The sequence below is a fragment of the Myripristis murdjan genome, chromosome 4 (genome assembly GCF_902150065.1).
Source record: "Myripristis murdjan chromosome 4, fMyrMur1.1, whole genome shotgun sequence".
NCBI classification, from domain to species: domain Eukaryota; kingdom Metazoa; phylum Chordata; class Actinopteri; order Holocentriformes; family Holocentridae; genus Myripristis; species Myripristis murdjan.
The window spans coordinates 18,251,533-18,271,257 of record NC_043983.1 but is presented as its reverse complement, the minus strand read 5'-3'; the positions used below and the strand labels follow the sequence as shown (position 1 = coordinate 18,271,257).

Sequence of the window (19,725 nt, the reverse complement as noted above, 5' to 3'; positions counted from 1 at the left end):
GGTACGCTTTTTTATAGATTGCATGCTTTTTATTCAACCTGGCAAACTTTTTAGTCAAGACATTTTAGTGCAAAATGCCGTCATGAATTTGTACAGAATCAATACAGGACGTCGTATTTGGACATACTTGAAACCATGTGTTAAAGTCCTTAATGTGTCTTTTTGCTCCATAATGTCAGGAGGCTGAGTCCCAGATGTCTGAGTCGGATATGACTGCCAAACAAGTGTTTTCTGACGATTGGTTCAAATGTTTGGATACTGCATTTTAATATTGTTAAAGGATACTAATTAATAAAACAAAATTTAGAGAGTTGTTTTCCTGTGGTGTTCTTGCTGTGTTTACATGTAAGGTCTTCTTTGGTGGAGAAGACATTCACTCTGGTGTGTAGTGATCCTGTGGGTACTGCAGCATGTGTGTAGCTAAACGATACCTTATCATACAAATGGCTTTGGCCCCTTTATTGGACAGATTAAATTAAAAAAAGAGACAAAGAGAGATGAAAAATGGTGAGTGAGATGGCTGACAACCATCCTGGGTCAGATTAAAATCACTGAGCCTCAAGTACACTTTTTTTCCCCTCTTTTAGTGTCACTCTAATTTATTTATACATTATCCTTCGAAAAAATCTAACTGGATCACCATAGTTATTTATAAAACATTTTCATTGTATTTTGAGACTTGAAAATGTCAACTTCTGACAGATGGTATGCAGTAAGAAACGGATTAGACCACAGAAAAGGGTTGAGGGCCAGATTTGTGTCAGCATTGTAGCACAAGATTCTGTAATGTAGAAATCTCTTGATTTCACAGAAATCTTGTAACATCCTCAAAAGACCTTTGTATTGGCTCTCTGTTGTAAATGTCAGGACGCTGAAGTGTGCTTATTTGTGTCAATGACATTCCACATGATACACCGTGTCAGAGAGCTGTATATGTTGGCTCTTTTACCCAGCAGGGGTTGACCAGAATCACTGCCAATAGGTATCATCAAAGATCGTTGATACATCACCCAAAAAACTCCCAATAACTTTCGGTTTAAAACGGTCACTCAGTGAACCCCAACAACCAATCTCTGGTGAAGGCCTGGGACAAGGGAAAAAGCATCAAATCCTGGGATAAATATTTCTATTAAAATGACTTCACTCAGCCTCCTCCAGGATACAGTGAACCAGCGCCACACATCAGTGTCATTAATGCCAACACACTGGTCGGACTGCGGTGTTTCACCTGCTGTACTGTGAGATGCTTCACCCGGAAAAAGGCGCAGCGTGAGACTTCTTTCCTTCTTCCTCATTGGCTCAAGCGTCAGCACGGGTGTCACTGTGAACTGTCAATACACTCACCTGGCCAGGTGAGCGACTTGTCAGCCTCCCGGGTTGTCAGGTGGAAAAGCGGGAACCTTTTCATGCACCAGGAAACAACCGGATTAATACGCCGAGAGAACCGATCTTGAGAAATGGACAAATTAAAGTCGGTTTTAAGTGGCGAGGAGGGGCGCAGTGACAACCGGACTATTTTAGAGGTAAAGCAACAACAAACATGACCTAGTCTACACTCAGTGCTTTAAACGTGGCTCAGCATTATCTGATCCAACAATGATCATTGCAAAATGTGCGTGTCTTTACACAGGCGGCCAATGAAGCGTCAACTTTAGGCTGGGGCACCCGTGTGAAAGGATTCATCGGCTGCTTTGTGGTGGGGGTCGTGTGCACAGTGCTGGTATGTTTCTGTAATAATTTATTCAAAACAGTTCCTCTTGTTTGGTTTTCTTTCCCTGTGCTTTCAGCAGAGAGGGACGAGCACAGGTGGCCTTACTGGTTGGTCTTGCTCTGAGGAATGTTTCAGATGCCTTGCCTCTATTGTTCATCAATCTGAATGCAGCTGAGGCCCAATTCTTCCTTTAAGTGCCAGCCACAGTTTGGATATAAGACATGCAGTCCACATGCTCCCTAAACCGACTGACTGATTTTCTGTCTTGCAGGGTGTGTGTTTGCTCTTCCTCCCCAGGATCGGGCTTATCCTCTTTATTGTCTTTTACACATTTGGAAACATATGTTCTCTGTGCAGGTGAGACTCTGAGAACATGAATCAGCAACTAAAAACCATGCCACCCATTTGCAATCAGCCTACGACAGATTATTCCACTTACTGATGCTCTGTAAGGCTTTGTTATTTGATTATTCTCCATGGTTCTGCCCGATAGCACCATGTTTCTGATGGGTCCTGTGAAGCAGCTGAAAAGGATGTGTGACAAAACAAGAGCACTGGCCACCACCATTATGATAGTGAGTGCATAAATCTATTTGTGTTTGACCTCATGCATTGCTCAACTTATATGATGTGACTTTTCCTTTTGCTCTCTTATAAGCCCCAGTATTAGGAGTTATTTAATGTGATGGATTTAGCTGTTATGATTTAAATTCAGTCTAGTTTAAAACATTTTCCCAGTTGCTTTTCTCACCTTTTGCAGGCTTTTAGAGTGTCTGACACTATTCATATTTTAAATATATTATTACTTGATTTACCTTCATCCGTACAGAGTTCAAAGGGAAGACGTTTTCACATTTTAAAGCTCTCAAGGCTCTTTTAAAATCGAATTGAGACCCTCGTTTGATATTTCATTTACACCAGAAACCCACTTCATGCTGCGTCAGATACCCCTTTTCCACCAACAAAAACAACCAGTTCCATTTGGGTTCGTGCACCAAAATTTTCACCACAGGAAAAACTGGCTCTCTGCTGGAACCAGAAAATAGTAGTTCTCAAATGTGAACCGAGTGAGTTAGTCATTACAATTGAATCAGGTCAACTGGACTTAGTCATAGTTTTGTTAGAGTAGTTTGCCTTGTATTGTAGATTATGGAATTTTCTCCTCTGTCTTTCTTTGCTCTTAGTGAGTTGGGCAAGTTGGGCTTTCTGAGGGAAATTTGTGACCTTCTCCAAGATTGCAGCAGGCAGGATTGGTTTCAGTTTCTGGAGTAACTGGTCAGCTCTCCCCTCCAGGCCCTCAGTGGTGAAATGTATCTGCTGTATAACTGAGTCCAGTTGACCTGATTCAATGTCCATGAGATGTCTGTGACGTGGACGAATGAGAATATGCACAGACGAGTGAGTTAGTGTTATTTTACAAGGAAAGATGGAGATGACTACCAAGACATAAATAGATATATAGAATTTTGTGCATACATCTGCAAATGAAAATATTTTACATTTACCTTTCTATGGGCAGCAGCTGTGCTTTTCCCATCACATCCTGCTCATTTCTCCAGGACAGAATCAGCACACCGGCCAAGACACCGACACAGTTTACAGTTTATTATTCTCAATCTGAACCCTATCAGGCTCAGATTATGTAGGTTAATTATTCCAACAGGTATGAGCTGTCACCTCCTCTGTGCTGCAGGTGACGCAGAGTATACTTTTTTTTTGCATGCCCACAATTGATGATGATGCAGTGGTTCCACTCCAAAACCTGGTTAAAATGCAGTCAGTTTCTTTGCATCTTAATTCCAGGAATCTTGAACCAAACCAATTCAAGAACCTAAGCTTTTTTGGTGGAAAAGGCATAGGAGTAACTTGAGGTCAGCTGTAATCATACCTAGTGGTACACTGAACTGCAAAGAGGCTGGAAGGAAAACTAAATATTGTGATGATGTTTAGGGGTGTCAGGCCTCTAGAAGTCATTGAAAAGTGAACATTTTTATCAGTATGTAAGAAATAAACTGTTGAATGAAAGCAATTTGAATCTGCACTGTACTTTGGGTACCCTGTATGTGATTATGTACATAAATGGCTGCGTTCTTTTAACTGTGTTAACTTTTTATCTAGTACGGCTGGAAATATTAGCAAATAAAAGGTGATTTTTTTTTTTTTTTTTCTGAAATTCATCATTTTTATCCCCTTCCTTGCTCTAGACGTGCCTCGTGCTGACTCTCTGCGGAGCCTTCTGGGTGAGTGGGGAAAGAAAATCCAACACCCTGCTGAAGGCCTGGTTTTCTCCATTCTCCATAACCCGGTCTTATTTACACAAACTCATTTGCACTTTGTCATAGCCAGCAATTATATTTTTTTCTTTATTCTTACAGTGGAAGAACTTTGGTCTCACTTTGTTATTTTGCATCTTGCAAGTCCTATCATTTGCCTGGTAAGTCACTTTTTTTTTTTTATCTCTTAGACTAACACCTGAGATTGCAACTTGATAATTTTTTTTTGTGACACAAAATGTGCTCTGTTTGCAGGTATGGATTGTCGTATATCCCGTTTGTAAGGTTTGTTATCTTTTCACCTTTTTTTTCTCAAAGCAATCAAATACAAGATCAAACTGTCACACATACACTTGATATCCACATATGGTTTAATTTCTTCACAGGGACGCAATAATGAGGATGGTGGCCATCTGCATGAAGTGAACATCGTGTGGAGTCACTTTTGGGGTGAGGGATCAGGCTTGATGAAGTATCTTACAGAAAGGGGCAGGTCTCCTGTTGATGTTGCTGAAATGGCCTGGACTCATACACACAACTGCATCATCAGGGGGTCTAGTCAGCTCTCTGCAATCACTGACCTCTTCAGTTTACCCTTAAAAAACAAAACAAAACCAAAAAAAAAAGACTTCTCTTGTCATCTCAAACGTCATTATTTTTATTTCACTAATATGTTTGATTCCATTCCTGGGGTGTTTAGGCTAATACTCCTCTTTTAGTGCAATTTTAATAAATGTTGACTTTATTGTGCAGTTGTTCTAAATGCTTGTAATAAATGTATTTATTGACGGTTTGAGTTTGTTTATTTATATGAGAACACACCCACATCATTATTTCCATCATCAAGGGAAATACATTTAGGTGGAAGCCCACATTATTTTGGGAGTTCTGTTCCATTTTCTTTTTTTTTAGTAAGAAACACCATATTGTTTATTAGTACTTTACCATCCAAAATACAACTTTGTCTCTAATGTCCTGGATCTGTTATATTGGCTGTACTAGATAGTCTTCTCTTAAGACTGCATTAAAATAAATAAGACAAAGAAAATATTTCTAAATTCAAATTACAACAATTAAAACAGAACAAAACATTTTTTTTTGTGTATATAATATATGCCTACCTGTGCATATTAGTCAGTCAAAGTAGTAAGCACAGCTCAGGTTGGAGTCTTCGGCTGGAGTCTGGATTCGGCAGAGTGATCCTAATACTGCATTTCAGGACAAAAAAACAGATTTCAGAAACAAAACTGCAAAATATGTTGAATTATAAAATCTGCACGGCTGTGTCCAGAATTAAAGCCTTAATTCTAAAAGCGCTATTACAAGCTTTACTTTTACTTTGAAAGCCTTTTGTCCACGTTTTGCTTCGTTTTATATCGTCAAACACTGACATTATTTTGTTTGACAGTGCTTGAGTTAAAAAGCCATGTAACTCAACGCCGCTCAGGAAACACCGCACACCGTGGGAAACGCACTCCGCCGGCGCCGCCTCTCCCGCAGCGTCACATGACGTAAACAGGAAGTGCTGGCAAAGTTTGAAGTGTAGAGACATGTACAAACACGCCTGCACCAAGCAAGCAGTGTCAAACTTTTAGCCTTGCTGCCGGGGGAACCATGACAAGCTTCCCTCTAAAAATACAAACTCTTATTCCAGAGAAAAAGAAGAAGGCGACCCTTGCTCACAGTGACCTGCAGAAATGGGGTTTACGAGGTTTGTAGGCCAACTAGTAGAGTTTAAAATGAAGCTGGCAAACTTTGTCAGCTAACTGTAGCTAGCTGGTTTGACAGCAGCTCTCATTGAGATTGGTGCTGCTCCGACAAGTAATGCCTAACTAACGCCCTGGATAGTTTTGCATAGTTTGGATCCTTACATGAATAAAGTGGCTATAATTGAGAGCATCACTTGTGTTTTCCCAGGGATCCAGCTGAGGTCCTACCAGCTGGACGGCGTGCAGTGGCTAACTCAGTGCCTGAAGAACCAGCAGGGATGCATTTTAGGAGACGAGATGGGCTTGGGAAAAACTTGCCAGGTCTGTAATACGACAAGTTCAACTAAAATCTTCAAATAGACTTCCCCCCACCACCCGTGCGAGTGTACACAGTGTACTTACATTATACATTATACATTATAATGTTTGAAAATCCTTTAAAGTTTGTGGATCTGGTAAATATAAAGCAGTAAATGTTTTGTTAAATGAACGAGTGGCTTGAAATGCTTCTTATTGTAATCTAGCACCTTGACCATTGGACCTCTGTTTATTGTTGGATCATCATTTCACATGCCGAGGAGAGCCTTTGATTGAGATTTGTAGTTTTAAAGTGAAGAATTACATCTTAACTCTGAGTTCTTGAGTAAAAATCAGTTCTCTGTGATGTCAGATCTTGACTATCACGTCTAACTGCAAAAACATGTCAACTATGTGTTTGTTAATGTTGCCAAACAAGACCTCTTGACTTGCAAATATTGAACAATTACTTGAATGCGATGCTAAAATGAATATGGGAACCCTGCCATCGCTCTATGCATGCCTGTAACCTGGCAGTAGCACCACTGAACCGCTGTGTGAGACCATATCAATATTGTGCAGTGTATCTCGAGGATTTTCATAAGTGCATTGTCGATTCCCCCACAGACGATTTCTCTGCTGCTGTACGTGGCAGGAGCTCTTGGAGGGAAAGGCCCGTTTTTGGTCCTCAGCCCTCTCTCTGTCCTGGAGAACTGGAGGAGTGAGATGGAACGGTACAGAGAATCAGATATTTGAATCTGTTTTATTTGTTTTACTTTATTGTCTTGACAGTTTGAGTAACACAATGATTTATAGAGCATAGTCCTAAATTTACCTGGATTTGTGTTATCTCTTCCTCCCGAATCCTCAACTTGTTTGCAACCGTTGGTTTCAGCATCGCTCCCTCTCTGACTGTGCTGTGTTACAAGGGAGACAAGGAGAGGCGGGCTGAGATTCAGAGGGATGCAGACAACCTGAACTTCCATGTGCTGCTCACCACATATGAGGTCTGTGGGTGTTTTTGTGTAAACATCACTTTTGTTGAATTTCCTTCGAGCTGAAAGTGAAAGTGCTCACTGAAACCAAATTTATCTCTTTTCCAGCTATGCCTTAAAGACGCTTCATTCTTGAGAAAGTGAGTGCGTACTTAATTTTCTTGGTATCAGCCATTACTAGGAACATTATCACCATCAAGTGCACTTTCATGCATCTTAAATTTGCAATGGTGGATTAGTGATCACAACACAATCTCCATGACAGCTTTAAAAGAACAGCTCAAGCAAATGTAAAAGAAGAAACCTACCCTCTTAACCCTGTGCAATCTATCTATCCAGATAGATTCTGTGGGATTTGGTGAGGTTTCACATAAAGCATTAACAATTTATGTGTAAACTCAAACAATAATTCTTTCCAAAAACAATAACATGCATATCTGACATAATCCACAGCAATGAGGGGTGAAGAGTTTTGTTGGGAAATATATATAGTTTCTTGTATTTTGGGTGAACTGTTCCTTTAAAGCAGGTGCTGCTCGGTGTTCTCATTTGGGGAGAATACATGCTTATTGGTGTGTAATCTGGACTGTGTCACTCCTCTGATCAGGTGGAAGTGGAGGGTTCTCGTGGTGGACGAGGCTCACAGACTGAAAAATCAAAACTCACTTCTGCACAAAACCCTGACAGAGGTACGCCACTGCACCCGGTTTGTTCTGTCAAGTCGCTGCATCCGCGGCCTGTCCCGCTGTTAGCACTGTCATCTGCCTTCCTCTGATCCTAAATCCATTGCTCTGCTTGATTGTTGCACAGTTTTCAGTGGGTTTTAGAGTTCTGCTGACTGGGACTCCCATCCAGAACAACCTGCAGGAGGTCTACTCGCTGCTGAACTTCATCCAGCCCAGCCTGTTTCCAGCAGATGAGACGGAGCACTTTGTCACCTCCTATTCGAATGTACAGAATCAACCTGCTCTTGGTATGAAACACATAATTACTGCTGTGTAGATATGAAATGGTTGCAAACATTTATAATGGTCATGAGTGTCAAGGCTGAGTCCTGATCGCAGCATCCTGAGTCCATGTAATTTAATAAGCATTAAACATTTAATTAAATAAAGAAAATAATGATCAACAAATTTTTACATAATAATGATAGGTAACCAAAATAATATCTGGTGCTCTAGAATGAGCAATTCAACAAAAAAAAAGTTATGTAGATGCTGGTGTAATGCAGATATACTGACATAAAGATATATTTGCGCTTATATGTCATGGAGTAGTGTTGGAAAAGTCTTGAAAAAGTGTGAAGACCCACTTGTGCTTGCTTATTGCGTTCATGCTGTTGGTTCCTCTGCCTCTGTTGGCAGTTGGAGAGCTGCAGGGAGTGTTGGAGCCCTTCCTCCTTCGGAGGATCAAGTCGCAGGTGGCTGCAGATCTGCCTAAGAAGATGGAGCTGGTGGTGTACCACGGCATGTCCGCTCTGCAGAAGAAATACTACAAAGCCATTCTGATGAAGGATGTTGGTGAGACCTCTGCAGTATGACAGATAGACAGATACCTGATTGATCCTGCAGCTTAGTACAATAAATACACACAATACAATAAATATGAGACATGTTTATGGCATTTTGGTGATGCAGCATGTTGCTGTTGAATAACTGAATCTATACATAGTTAGTGATTTGTGTTTGAGTTTGAAAAAGAAACTAACCCTAACCCTAACCCAAACTAAAATTTTCTGCTTCCAGAGGCTTTTGGAAATGAGCAAGGCAACAAGACGAGGCTGCTGAACATTTTGATGCAGTTGAGAAAGTGTGTCGACCATCCGTACCTGTTTGATGGTGAGATGTGGTCAATGATAAATTAATGCTGAGTGGACTCATGTTGGTTATTTCAAACGGGGTGTGACAGGCTGAACTGTGCTCTCTTGTCCAGGGGTGGAGCCCGAGCCCTTTGAGATGGGGGAGCATCTCATTGAAGCCAGCGGGAAGCTTTGCCTTCTGGACAGCTTACTGGCTCACCTGCACAACGGGTCAGTCAGTCTGCATCAACTAAGGGGGTCAAATGTGGCACCAAACAGAGACGCTGTGCTGAGCAGTCTGCATGTTAACCTAATAAGCTTTGGCTCCAGTAGGTGGCAGTATAGGTTTTGTCCCTCCTCTGCTACATTAGGCTGTTAGTGTTTACTGTACTGGAAGCACTTCATTTAACTTGGTCAGCTTTTAGTCCTGTGTTTTCTCTTCAAGAACCCAGTGGTCCTTTATCAAAACATGTTTTTTTGTGTGTGTTTGATACCATCAATATCATTTGTCCTGCTTGTGTGACAGAATCATTTTGATATTCTTGATCTTTACATCCTTTAAAAGCAGGAAAAATCATGTTTTGTCTTAAATGTAACTTCGACACCATGAAGTGATATTAAGCATCATAAGTACACTTACAAAGTTTGATATCGCTGGCTTATTCTTACACACCGAAGTGTTTTACATTATTACTCTCCTCCTCAAGGGGCCATCGAATCCTGTTGTTCTCTCAGATGACTCGGATGCTGGATATTCTACAGGATTATATGGAATACAGAGGTAAACAAAGATCTCGGTCGTGTTGGATTCACAGTCATTTCCGCATGCACGCACGCACGCACACACGCACGCACACACGCACGCACACACACACACAGTGACACATTAATGCTGACAGGAGATTTTCTTTCCAGGGTACAGCTATGAACGTCTGGATGGGTCCGTTCGGGGTGAAGAGCGTAATCTAGCTATCAAGAACTTCAGCAGCAAGGACATCTTTGTCTTTCTACTCAGCACTAAAGCAGGTGACTGAAATTTATTGAGTGTTTTTTGTTTTTCTTATGCAATCAAACACAATAAGTTTGCAAAAAAAAAAAAAAAAAAATACACCTAAGAGCAGAACTGTTGACACTGCAATCAAAAAGTGTTTTATTGCAACTAAAATACATTTGTGATCAAAATGCAAATCAAAAGCTGTTTGCAGATCCACTCCATAGAAACTTGTTTTGAAATGGATCATATTCATGTTGTCTGTGTTGTTTCAAGGATGCATGATATTTGAAGCTTCATTCATTATATATTTAAACATTGCAGCTGTAATATGACTTGTTTTCTATGGCGACAGATGTACTTTTTGTATAATATTTTGTTTTGAATTGACTTTATCATTGTTCTTCTCTGACTTGACTCAGTTTTCAGTTCTCTCAATTTTCTGCACAAACCAAACATATCTATAATCAGTACACTTTATCTCTCTACTGAGTACGCTATAAATACTAATTCACAATGCTCGGAGTCCATCTGCTAAACTATATTGCAACAAGTTTGCAGATAAGAAAAGTCATACCATCGCTGACAGCTGAGCTAAAGTTCGCCTTGTGTGCATCTGTACATCTGCAGCAGCGTTCACAGAACTCGCTGAGAGAGGAAAGGGGAGTCTGATCACACACAGATAAGAACTGTGGCAGGATGACACAATGGTGTAAATAAGGCCAGCGCTCTTCTCACAGTTTTTTATGCATAATTTGAAAGTAAGAAGAAAATAACCAAATTTCCTGTCACAGGCAATCTCTAAAAGCATGTGTATGCTATTTCCCATATGAATGCATTGTGTTGTATGCTTTCTATTCTCCCCTGCACCGAAAGGACTGAGCCCTAATTTCGTTGCATTATTATACGTATATGATTGTGCAATGACAATAAAAATCTATCTATCTATCTATCTATCTATCTATCTATCTGTATCTCGGATTTTATTCTGTCTTTAACATAGAATAATGAATTCTTGAATGTGAGGAAGTAAACAGGAAGTGGTTGCTATAGTTTCTAGTATAAAATATGTACAGTCGTGCCCTTTTCAGATCATGTGCTGTATATTCCTAATTGTCTTTTTTTTTTTTTTTTTTTTTGTGCAGGCGGAGTAGGAATGAACCTCACTGCTGCCGACACTGTCATTTTTATGGATAGTGACTTCAACCCTCAAAATGACTTGCAGGCTGCTGCACGCTGTCACCGGATTGGCCAGAACAGGTGACATATAAGAAAATTCAGCAGACTGCGTCACTGTGTATATTTTGCTTTGATAGTATGTAAATGCAATTTATTGTTAGTATTTCTGTCACTGACTCATAACAGGCCTGTGAAAGTGATCCGCCTCCTTGGACGAGACACCGTGGAGGAGATAGTGTACTCTCGTGCTGTTTCTAAGCTGCACCTCACCAACACTGTCATTGAAGAGGGACGTTTCTCTTTGCTGGACCAAGCCCAGTCTGCCGCTGCAGGGCTTCAGGTCGATAAATTATGAAAGTATCCCACAGAAAACCACACCGGTGTTATCTACATTCTTTGAATCCTGCCCTCTCCATTTCCTGTGTTCTCTTTTTCTTATGTCGTGTAATCTTGGTTTGTACCATATTTAGTCACTACTCTTTTGTTGTTTGCCTCCTGCAGTTAAGCGAGATCTTGAAGTTTGGGGTAGATAAGCTTTTATCATCAGAAGAGAGCTCTATACAGGATGTTGACCTGGGCAAGATCCTTGGTCATTCACGTGATGGTCAGTGGGTGGCTGATGAAGACTCCACCCTTCTCCGAGGGGAGGAAGAAGAAGAAGAAGAAGAAGAGAAGGACTCTGAATCTGAGGGGCAGAGTATGTTTTAGGGCCAAGTTACTCATTAAAATCATGAATCATTGCACATAGGAGCTTTGTTCACATGCACTTTTACCCTGATGATAAATGGGTTGTGGCATGTAAACATGGTACTCCTTTCACTTTTGGTTTTTGCTGCGTGTGCAAACACACACACACACACACACACACACACACACACACACACACACACACACACACACACATACACATACACATACACAGGGTTACAGGTACATTTTAATGTCAGAAAGGAACATCACACATATTCCTCATCATTCTTTCATTGCTCCGTTATACAAATGTGTAGTTTACTTTTTTGATTGTGGGCTGTTGTGTTTGTGGAGGGCGAGGCCAGAGGTGGACAGGAATGTGTTGTTTGGTTTGTTCATGTTAACAGGAACTCTCAATCACAGAATATCCATCTTAAACATCTTAACCAAATACAGCCTATTACACTTATTAAGATATTAAGCTGATAGCTGGTTTACTCTGCAGGTAGTTGAGGCTGCTGAGTGCCCTTAACCATTTTTCTGTCCTGTTCTCCAGACCACATGTACTACTTTGAGGGGAAAGACTACTCTAAGGACCCCAGCATAGAAGACCAAAAGATCTTTGTTCGTTTGCTGGAGGAGCAGCAGGCTGAGCTACAGGAGGCTGCAGCAGAGGGACGGGCTCTGCGAAATAAAACTAGTGTAGGATTTTGTCATCTTTACTCACTCCTTCCGGGGACTTGTTCCATCTCAGACATCATCAGATATGTATTTCAAGACCTAAATAGACTTCCTCCCATTACCATTGAATAGCTGGACTGTGACGCCTTATCTAAGAGGAGAGTTTCAGGCATTTTTGTTCTACAAAATGTTGAGTAGACATCCTGAATGACACATATACAAACATGTACATAATCTTTAAAACAGCTTTGCATGATTGGGACGGAGTAGCAACAATTCAGTCAACAAATAATATTTGAAATAATGTTTATTGTTATACAATTAGTGCTAAAGTAATTATCCATATTATTGCTGATGATACATAATTAATTCTTAATGAGGTTTTGCTCTTTGGGTTACCAGGTATCACTGTCTGTGTCACTTGGGTTTCCACTGAGGAAGAGGAAACAGCTTAGTGAAGCTGAGCTGGAGCTGAGGCGTCAGAAGAGGCAGGAGGCAGCGGCCAAGAGAGCCAAATTACAAGAAGACATGAAAAGGAAACAGCAAGAACAGAAATACAAGAAAAAGTAAGGAACTGTGCAAGTCGAGACACATTTTTCTTGGCAGAGGAAAAGCAGTTACCTGCTCTGACCCACCTACCTTTCAGTATTCGACTAAATATGATTTAAATTTGGATATTAAGCTCTGTACTGAAGAGGGTAGGGGAAAATGACAGGAAATTAAAACATAGTTTTAAGTTACAAAATTACAAGGGAGTCTCAACCCACTGAGCAAGGATACCTCTGACTTAAGTAACTGAGCTGTTGTGTTTCTGTGTGGTCTGCAGGATGGCATGGTGGGAGTCCTGTGGCTACAGATCGCTGTGCCTGCAGTCTGTGGACAGTGAGGAAGAGGAGGAGGAGGAGGAAGAGGAAGCTGGTGAAGACAGCAGCATATGCTCCACAGACTCAGACCACACTGCCATCCACTATGTTTTAGGGGATGTTACCCATCCTCATGCTGCTCAGGAAGATGCCATTATCGTCCACTGTGTCGGTATGGAACCTGCATGACCTTGTAATTATCTTTGTTCTGCAAGGTCTCCGTTGTAGAGAGAGATTGATCAACAGGTAGACAGTTTTAGATTATGTTTTGTGTAGATTTCCTTGTTCAATACTACTTTTTATGGCCAATGTGAGTGATAAGTCTTGTGGTCATGTGATTTAAGGCGGTATCACAGAAGTGTAACTATCGACAAGATCTCTTTCCCTCTGCTGCTGTGAAGATCACTCACTGCGACCGTTCATAGTCAGGGGTGCACATCTCGTAGGAGCTTAAATCAAGTTTGCATTCCTAGCCAAGTAAAATTACATTGATTTCAGTTGCATAATGTGTTAGTATTGAGTGAAGAATGTGTTTTGTGCAGATGACTCTGGGCGATGGGGCAGGGGTGGCCTGTTCACAGCACTGGAGGTGAGGTCGGATGAACCCCGTAAGCAGTATGAGCTGGCCGGCAAGATGAAAGGTAGGATCTGATTTGACCACGATTACGAGGATCATAAATACTCGTATCACAATACAAACGATGACACTTGACCCCTTCTTGAGATACATATCTGTGAAGCTCATGGCTGCCATTGTGTTTATTTTAATGCATTATTTGTTTCAGACCTGGATCTTGGAAATGTGCTTCTCTTCCCCATAGATGACAAGCAGTCCAGATTGGATGGTCAAGATCAAGTATGTGCTTCACAGCCCTTTTATAATAGATGTGAGGTTATTGTGCATTGACAGATTTGTGTGGTTGTGTCAGAATGTGACTAATAAGGGAGTGAAATTTATGAAATAATGACTTCACCTGTGTCCATCTCAATCCTTTTTCCTCAGTTGGCCCTCATAGTGGCGCAGCAGAGAGACAAATCAAATAACTTGTCTGGAATCCTCCTCACTGCTCTGGATGAGGGTCTGAAGAAGATTTATTCTGCGGCCAAGAGAAATAAGGGTATAGTCATACATTGATTGTGAATTAGTTCAATCAGATCTGCAGCTTGTCAGTGCTTTTATCAGTTTTTTTTCTTTGTATGCAGGTTGATTTATAACTTGCAGATCACAGTATGCAATTTTAGGATTTGGGAAGAACTTCCTTTTTCATAGGAGAGGCCAGTTTAATAAATGATGCTGACAAACTTCCCCTTTAAGATGATATTAAATCATTTTCAATTTATTCCAGAAATTACTGCAAATATCAAAACGCCAATTTGAACTCTACATGCACCGATGCTCATAGTTTGCAAGGTTTGTTAGCCTGGCATTGTATGAGAATGATCATGTTTAGGTCTGCATCCATTTGTTTATCATAATGCACAGCTATCTTCAAAATATAATCAAACTCTAACTTAGCCTTTGTCAGCGAGGAGAGCACAGACCGAATTTGCAAGAATGAGAAAGGACAGAGTAAGAAATTTGTTTAGAAAAGATTTAGTGATTTCAAAGCTGATGTAGGTAGTGTTTTCTTTGATTATTTTCAAACTTGACTGACATTGGCTTTTCATTTTTATTATGTCTTGCCACCTCGGTACAGGTATGCTGTCACAGAGGTGCCTGTCTGTCTGTGTGTAAACACATTCTTGTGAACATAATAACTCAAGAACAATAAATCATCAAAACTTGATCCTTGCATCACCGGTCTCCCCTATACAGCAAAGATCTGGTTAGATTTTGGAGCACTTTACTGTAAACATTTGCATCACAAATAGTTAACCCTAAAACTACATTTAATCCAGAAAAAATCTTGATCCCAAGACTGTAGATGGGGCAGATTGTTTTTTAACCACCAAGGTTCATGTAAATAAACATGTAATCGGGGGGCCCTGGTAGGTCACTAGTTAAGAGCGCATACCATGTGTTAAGGCTGAGTCCTGATCGCAGCGTCCTGGGTTTGAATCTGACCTCAGGCCATTTGCTGAGGTCAGGTTATCTCTCTCCTGTCTCTCTCCACTGTGACTGTCAATTAAAGCAGAAATGCCCAAAAAAAAGTCTTTTTAAAAAAACATGGAGTAGGAATTTTTGGAATTTACTGTGTTGTAAATTCCAGAGAGTGATTTGGGGCGAACAGGAGTCGTGAACTATCTGGCAGAATATGTCCCTGTTGGCCTCCAGCGGGGCGGAGGGTGGAGGTGGATGGACTTGACAGAGATGTGTAGAGTGAGCCTTTGTATTTGAGTGTTTACCATTCTGTGACCCTAAAACTTTCAAGTATGACCAAACTCTTACAAAGTAATAAAAAAAAATTTTTTTCCCCACTTTGTTAAAATTTCCTTGTAAAGCCACGAAAATTAAATATCTTGTGATGTTACAAAGCCATAGACTTTCCATGCACATTTTAATGAAGAAAAACTGAGACAAACTGTATATAACATAACATATAACATATTTTATAATGAATATGTTATGTTTTTAATTAATTATCTCATTGTTATGTTTGCTATATCATGGTGTTTATGGCAGACACAAGCAGCTCAAGTACCTCTGGTTATTTTGAAGGCGAGTGAGCAATCCACTCACTTTCAGGCAAACCTGCACTAAGCAATTTCAGAACATGTTAACAATCCTGAAACTAACGTGTGCTTTATAGAGACTTTATGTCCCTAATTATGTAATCCAATACCAAAACCCAGCTGTTTTGCTGTGTTTTTCACCTCTGTTCTCTCTTTGTTGTCAAATTATGTCTCAGAATGCAGCTCTGCCCACTTCACTCCCTCGCCTCCTCAACTTCATTCAAAGTGTCTCTGAAACCGCACATTTTGCAGATAAACATATGCAAATTCCAGATCAGTTACGCGAGTGCCTCTGTCGCTGCAATCAGCACTGCGGAGACTAAGCTGACAAAATCACCTGACAAAAATGTGGAATAAGCATTTGAGTCAATCTAATTATGAGAATCATGTAGACTTGACCATCAGATTACATGCAGAGGTCCTAACTTCAATCAGTCCTTTGAAAGTTTGCACAGTGTACCTTCTAAGTTTAAGAAATATAATAATAATAAAAAAATAGCAGTGCAGTGTCATATTCTTATTTATTTTTTTATTTTTTATTTTTTTTCCCCTCACAGCAAGTGTACATCTGCCCCGTATTGGTCACTCCACCAAAGGTTTCAACTGGTACGGCACAGAGAGGCTCATCAGGAAGCATCTGGCATCTAAAGGCATCCCCACCTTTATGTATCCTTAAAGACTGTTCTTGGATATTTAAAATCAATAAACAAAAGCATGACTCTTAAAATGAATTGATCAAACTCAAGGCTTATGTTTACCTTGACCTGACTGATAGATACTACCACAGTAGAAGCACCAAGACCACAGTAACAGCTGCACCTCACACCTCAGCATCATCCCCTGAACCACAGTCCCGTGGATCAGACGGGCTGCCTGATGAGGGAGAAACAGAAATCCCCGGCCCCTCTAATCCTGTCAGGACCCACAGCCCTGTGGAGCTCCCCAGTTTCATGAAGGGAGTTCATGTCTTTTTCTACAATCTGCCTGCATCAGAGAGGAAGAGGCTGGCCCGCTACCTCATCACATATCCTTTTGACACTGAGGCTGATCACAGTATGGTGCTGTAAAACTGTATGTGTGAAAATACCAGTCAGGTGTTGTGGCTGTGCCATTTTGATAACTGATGATGTGTCAAAATTAATCGCAATATAAAACATTTATTATCAGGTTTTAGATTTTGAAGATGTTATTTTCATGTGAAATAATGAATCTTCTTTTAATCAACTAATGAAACTACATGAAAAACCAATGTAAATATTAGCAAGGAGCATCAGTTTTTACCATCCTGCATGTTTACTGTTGCATTAGTAGGTTACAGGGAGGCATCACCTTGTCTCTTGGGTGCTGTGTTTCTGCAGTAAAATTCAATCCCAAGTGTTAACAGTGTCACATCTCCTTAGCCATGGTGCACTTATGATGGAGATGAGGAGGAGATCATGAGCCCCGAGGTCACCCACATAGTTGCAGAGGTGGAAAATGCAGTGCACTCACAGGTTAGTGTGTTCCACAGCTAAAAATCTTTGATAATGATCTGTGTGAACTAGCCACATCAGTGTTTCCCTTTAATATTCATTCTCCCACACGGCAAGAGCAACTTTGCGGTTGTCACCACTCTTGAATTTAGACTCAAGATCCACCCCTAATATCCATCAGCACATCAGATACCAGATTGTCCTTTACGATAATAAAATGTTAAGATGACGTTAGGTACTACAAACTCACATGGCACTAAAACGGGGATGACCTGAAATTAAATCCACTTTTATCTTGAGTCACTACCGTAGCCTGGGGTTGACCACAGTGCATGGTGCTGTAAAACTGTACATCTTCAAAGCCTGGGTAAACATCTGTTTACTGTGAAAAGGTGATTCTCATCCCAGGTGCTATGGTTGCAGTCAAGTGCCACTATATGATTTCAGGGCTTGTGGGATAATTGTGTTACAATTTAGACTTCAGGTCCACACCTATTATGTCATGGCCGACTGTCCTCCAAATTGTTAAGGCCACTTTGGGCACTACAGACTCACCTGGCAATGAAGTGGGAATGACATGAAATCAAGTCACCATTTTTCTCAAGCACCACTTTAAATACGATGGTGATAATGACGTGTGTGGTTATACTGCTTTCATTTGACTATATTTTCTCTTAACCAGGAGCTCCAGGATCTGGTGAGACAGTATCCCCAGTCTGTCCCTATTCAGAAGGCTTGGCTGCAGTCCTGCTTCTCCAAACAGAGAAAAGTCAACACTGCACAGTTTCTGCATCTGCTCAGATAACAGTGTTTGGATCAGCTTAGTATTTTATTTTATTTGAATAATCTTTGTTTCAATTTGCTTGGCTCCTATATAATACATTCATGAATATCAAATCATTGTCGAGGCAATGATGCCTGACATGATATACCTTAGAGGCAAAATAAGAACTAAATATAAAACTTGAATGAACTATTTTACTACTATGCTGTGGTTTTTAGTTGTGTTGCACCTGAGGAGTTTGCTTATATTTCTACATTAACCCCCTGCTTACTGACATTTTATATCGGTTGGGGTCAGTTTTACCCCAGTGATTTAAACCTCCAGAAAATGACCAGAATAATAATTGTTACCCAAGTGTATGTGTCAGGTACTGTATGTTTCTTGTTGACTACTTAAATAGCCCTCAAAATAAAATACCCCCACCCACACACACACCATCAGAACCACGTAACTCATTTATACATCAAAGTTCTTGTGGGAATCATGTTTTTTCCTCCCAATTGTTATGAATTATCAGCACTAGTACAGGTTAAGTTACAGGTTACTGCTACATGGTTATGGCAGGGGAAGACCCTAAAGCAGAGAGAAGTGTTTTGACTATTATAGATGGCATGTCATAGTTCCTCAGTGTCATTCAAAACAGCTGAAGCAAACATGTGTAAAATGTTGATATTTCTTATGCTTTTACCGGCTAAAACAGCCTGAGGTCAGACTGACCCCAAAGAAACAGATGTCTACAAAATGTGTACAAGACATTGAAAACTTATCAAGTTGATTTTATACTTACCCAGTTGGCCCCACTAAATCAGGAAAAGTCATTAGGCCTACATGAAGCAAAAAACCTGATGTTAGTCATGTGTTTAATTAAACAGTGAACGGAGTCAAACTGACCCCAAAGATAATAGCAATGTTAATACAGATCTAAAGCAATTACAGGTGCATCTCAAATTCTTCTGAAAAATATGTCCATTTATGCTCTCAATACTTGATCAGAGCTCCTCTTGAATGACTGCGTCAGTGTGGCGTGCCATGGAGGCCATCAGCCCGTGGTTCTGCTCAGATGTGATGAAGCCCAGGCTGCTTTGTGTATAGAAAGTTTCTTAAAAGCACTCCAAAGTATTTCACTTCCTAATTCCTCTAACTGGAATCTAATACAGATCTATCAGGGGATGGTAATACAAGGCACCTAAAGCTTGATAAACCTTCTGTATCTTCTTGATTAGCTCTGAACTCTTGACTAAGACAGTAGAATCATCTACCAGCTCTGTTATGTACAGATGAGTTCCACATACTTTTAAGGGCTATATGTCTGGGCAATGTTTAATGAAAATAGCCAACAATTCTGCATCTAAAGTAAGTAATAAACCGGAGCAGGAAGAGCCCTGCTGAAGTGCTTGTTTGACCTCAGATCTTCCTCAAAGTTCCTTGACGGAGGGAGACTTAACTTTACAGTTCAGACAATACTGGCCCTCAGCCAGTATCACAGCCACCTGGGCTTCATCGCACCTGAGCAGATCCACAGGCTGCTGCAGCCATTCGTGCGAGAGGAGCCCTGGCCAACTATTGAGTGCATAAATTAACATACTTTTCTGAAGGTCACCCAAGGGCC

At 40.6% G+C, this 19,725-nt stretch overlaps 2 protein-coding genes and 1 long non-coding RNA gene across 3 annotated transcripts; 2 read left to right on the top strand and 1 right to left on the bottom strand.

The window, feature by feature from the left end:
* Nucleotides 1-1,308: 1,308 nt before the first annotated feature.
* On the top strand, nt 1,309-4,777 carry sft2d2a (SFT2 domain containing 2a). Its single transcript, XM_030049586.1, has 8 exons — nt 1,309-1,523; nt 1,631-1,720; nt 1,983-2,068; nt 2,205-2,286; nt 3,916-3,951; nt 4,087-4,145; nt 4,240-4,269; nt 4,371-4,777. Exons 1-8 carry the CDS (start codon nt 1,458-1,460, stop codon nt 4,408-4,410), a joined length of 489 nt encoding a protein of 162 aa, XP_029905446.1. The 5' UTR covers nt 1,309-1,457; the 3' UTR covers nt 4,411-4,777.
* LOC115357849 (uncharacterized) lies at nt 4,443-5,481 on the bottom strand. Its single transcript, XR_003928142.1, has 3 exons — nt 5,323-5,481; nt 5,106-5,192; nt 4,443-4,579 (listed from the first exon to the last, which is right to left on the bottom strand). It is a non-coding gene; the product is annotated as an uncharacterized LOC115357849 (long non-coding RNA).
* Nucleotides 5,482-5,494: 13 nt separating this feature from the next.
* Nucleotides 5,495-18,559, top strand: chd1l (chromodomain helicase DNA binding protein 1-like). Its single transcript, XM_030049583.1, has 25 exons — nt 5,495-5,695; nt 5,902-6,014; nt 6,618-6,724; nt 6,886-6,997; nt 7,094-7,125; nt 7,593-7,674; nt 7,796-7,958; nt 8,350-8,505; nt 8,731-8,823; nt 8,918-9,014; nt 9,491-9,564; nt 9,699-9,809; nt 10,920-11,034; nt 11,140-11,293; nt 11,455-11,650; nt 12,200-12,345; nt 12,727-12,890; nt 13,151-13,359; nt 13,730-13,828; nt 13,973-14,043; nt 14,191-14,305; nt 16,418-16,526; nt 16,636-16,884; nt 17,272-17,353; nt 18,015-18,559. The coding sequence occupies exons 1-25, from the start codon at nt 5,599-5,601 to the stop codon at nt 18,135-18,137; spliced, it is 3,069 nt and encodes a 1,022-aa protein (XP_029905443.1). The 5' UTR covers nt 5,495-5,598; the 3' UTR covers nt 18,138-18,559.
* Nucleotides 18,560-19,725: the final 1,166 nt, after the last annotated feature.